The sequence below is a fragment of the Vicia villosa genome, unplaced genomic scaffold (genome assembly GCF_029867415.1).
Source record: "Vicia villosa cultivar HV-30 ecotype Madison, WI unplaced genomic scaffold, Vvil1.0 ctg.004857F_1_1, whole genome shotgun sequence".
NCBI classification, from domain to species: Eukaryota; Viridiplantae; Streptophyta; class Magnoliopsida; order Fabales; family Fabaceae; genus Vicia; species Vicia villosa.
In genome coordinates this window covers 11,943-14,489 of record NW_026706528.1, presented here as the reverse complement: position 1 = coordinate 14,489, position 2,547 = coordinate 11,943, and the positions used below count along the sequence as shown (strand labels likewise).

Genomic DNA, 2,547 nt, shown 5'->3' with positions numbered 1-2,547 from the left:
GTGAATTTGCATTATCATGTCAAGGCCTGTTGAGAGAATAGCAGAGATCAATGATGGAAAAGAGCTTTGGAAGATTGTTGTTAGGATTCACCACCGATGGAAAGTTGTCTCCAACAGCAAGGAACATTTTGAAATGATCTTTGTTGACAAATTGGTGATTACCCTGTTTATGTTTCAGTATGTTTATCATTTACCTATGTTTGTATAGTTTGAATCATTTGTTGGTTTCTGCTGCAGGGAGATGATATTCATGCTGTTGTTCCAGCACCGCATGTGTCGGTTTTCACCGAAAAATGCTTATTAGGCCATACTTATACTGTATCTAATTTTAAGGTGGTGCCTTATGTTCTGGCCTTCAGGGCATCGGGACACAGATATATGATAAAGTTTACTGCTGGAACGTCTGTTCTTGATGAAGACAAACATGAGATACCCGCGAAATCGATTTTATTTACAAGTTTTTCAGACATCATAACAGGGAGGTTTGACAAACATGTTCTGATTCGTGAGTATGGTTTTTGGTTTTTTTATTGTCTCATGTTTTGATGCATTATAGCCGTGTGAAATTAATAAATTTATTTCAGATGTCATTGGAATGGTGGATAGTATTGGTTATGCGCAGACTGAGTCAGGTGCAAAGAAGCAGCAAATTAGCATGATGTTGCGTGATCACAGGTTTGTTTTTTTATACATTAAACTGCCTCATATATGAATCATGTTATATATCTTAATGTGTTGTGATCATGGTTTAGCAACAACATGTTGAACTGTACTCTGTGGGAATCATACGCGGATCAGTTCATCAAGTTTAACAAAGTTAGGGTTGCTGCATCACTACCTACAGTTGTGTTGCTTCAGTATGCCAAAGTGAAGGAAGAAGGTTATTCCATGACTTATTTTATAAATTAATACTAAATCAAAAAAATCTGTGATAAATATATTGACAAGGTTATGTTGTATTTGCAGGAAAGTATCCTCTGTCTGTGACAAACACCTACAATGTGAGCCTTTTATGTGTTGATGCTGATTTTCCGATCATGAAAGACTTTATTAATAGGTATGTTGATAGTGTCATCCATTTTATGCAATTATTTTTTCATGTATGAATTTGATAATGATCCATGCTCTGCAGAATGCCTGAGGAGAGCAAGGTAACCCTGTCTGACCAACTTGGAGGGAATTCCCAATATTCCTCCCAAAGTTCTGAAAATCAACAGCTCACTCCTGTGCAAAAATTGTTCTCAAAGGCTGTTGTTTTGCCTATTGCTGAGATTATTCAACTTACGGATGTATGTCTTTCTATTTTCCTATATTATCGTAATTATAACCTCATTGTTTAGTGTGTCACATGTTTCTGATTTTGGCGGCTATTTGTCCAGGTTACATTTTGCGCTACTGTCGCTACAACAAAATTATTAGTAGCATCTCCGTTTGGATGGTTCTATCGTGCCTGCCATATGTGTCAATCTATAGCGCGCGGGGACAGCCCCCCCCTTTGAGTGTGAATCTGGTCATGAAACCATGGCTGAAGTCCTTAGGTTTTAGTTGTTCTCACCTAATAGATGTTGTTTCTGTCATGTTTTTGATGTTTCTATGTTGTCGGCTTTTTTAACGGAACGACTTCTTATGATGTTCAGGTATAAGATTGAAATTGAGGTTACTCACGGGGGCCAAAGCTGCAATTTTGTCTTCTGGAACAGAGAATGTGAAATGCTGTTGGGTTTATCTGCATCGCAACTTCGTAACACTATGATTCAGGTTATATTTTTATTGTGCAGACGAATTAGAATGTACTTTTCAATACTCTGTGTACACTAATATGGCCAGTTGTTTAAATAGGCTGGAATTACTGATCCATTGGACTTTCCGTTAGCACTTGATCAGTTGTTGAAGTTGGAAATGGCTATGAAGGTTAAGTGGCATCCACGCTGGAAGAACTGTTCCGTCGTTATGATTATAAAAAATGATCCTATTATCCAGCAACTTAAGGAAAAATGGGGAACAGATGAGGTCAGCTCTAATAAACTGACATTTGTTTTATAAAAGAGGACTTCATATTATAACAATTTTTGGCCTGATTTTGTTTTTCTTTGGTAAATTCTCAAGGAACCTATTCCAATCCAAATTGTCGTACCTGATACTCTGGAGGTAGAAATTTTAAACTGTGTATGCATTTTTTTGCTTTTCCTGTGATTATGTTATATTGAAAACTGTGTTTAACAATATATAGATTAAAGAGAGTGTTGATGAAGCTAAAACAGATGCCAATGAAGACTGTGAATTGGTTACAGTAAGTCTCACTGCAACACACTTACCTACTTACATTTAGATCAATATTACTAACACTTACCGACTTACATTTATATCACTATTCCTAACTAATAGTCTTCATCGTGGCATTGCAGGACCTGGAAATTACATCTGAACACAAGCCGGATGTTGTTACACCTGGTGGTAAGAGACATCTTCCTGCTGCATCAAGTGAATCTATTGATGGGGAACTGTCATCAAACAAGCTGAAGAAGATAATTAAAATGGAGAAGATTG

The 2,547-nt window shown here is 36.8% G+C and overlaps 1 protein-coding gene across 1 annotated transcript; it reads left to right on the top strand.

The window, feature by feature from the left end:
• On the top strand, positions 1–1,106 carry LOC131642352 (uncharacterized). Its single transcript, XM_058912612.1, has 5 exons — positions 1–154; positions 238–505; positions 585–675; positions 753–880; positions 967–1,106. Exons 1-5 carry the CDS (start codon positions 17–19, stop codon positions 1,104–1,106), a joined length of 765 nt encoding a protein of 254 aa, XP_058768595.1. The 5' UTR covers positions 1–16.
• The last annotated feature ends 1,441 nt before the right edge of the window (positions 1,107–2,547 follow it).

Bases quoted from the DNA above. Each gene is read 5' to 3' on its own strand.
- LOC131642352 (XM_058912612.1), top strand. From the start codon at position 17: ATGTCAAGGCCTGTTGAGAGAATAGCAGAGATCAATGATGGAAAAGAG. The intron at 155-237 runs GTGATTACCCTG...TTTCTGCTGCAG, and splicing joins TGATCTTTGTTGACAAATTG to GGAGATGATATTCATGCTGT. The intron at 506-584 runs GTGAGTATGGTT...AATTTATTTCAG, and splicing joins TGACAAACATGTTCTGATTC to ATGTCATTGGAATGGTGGAT.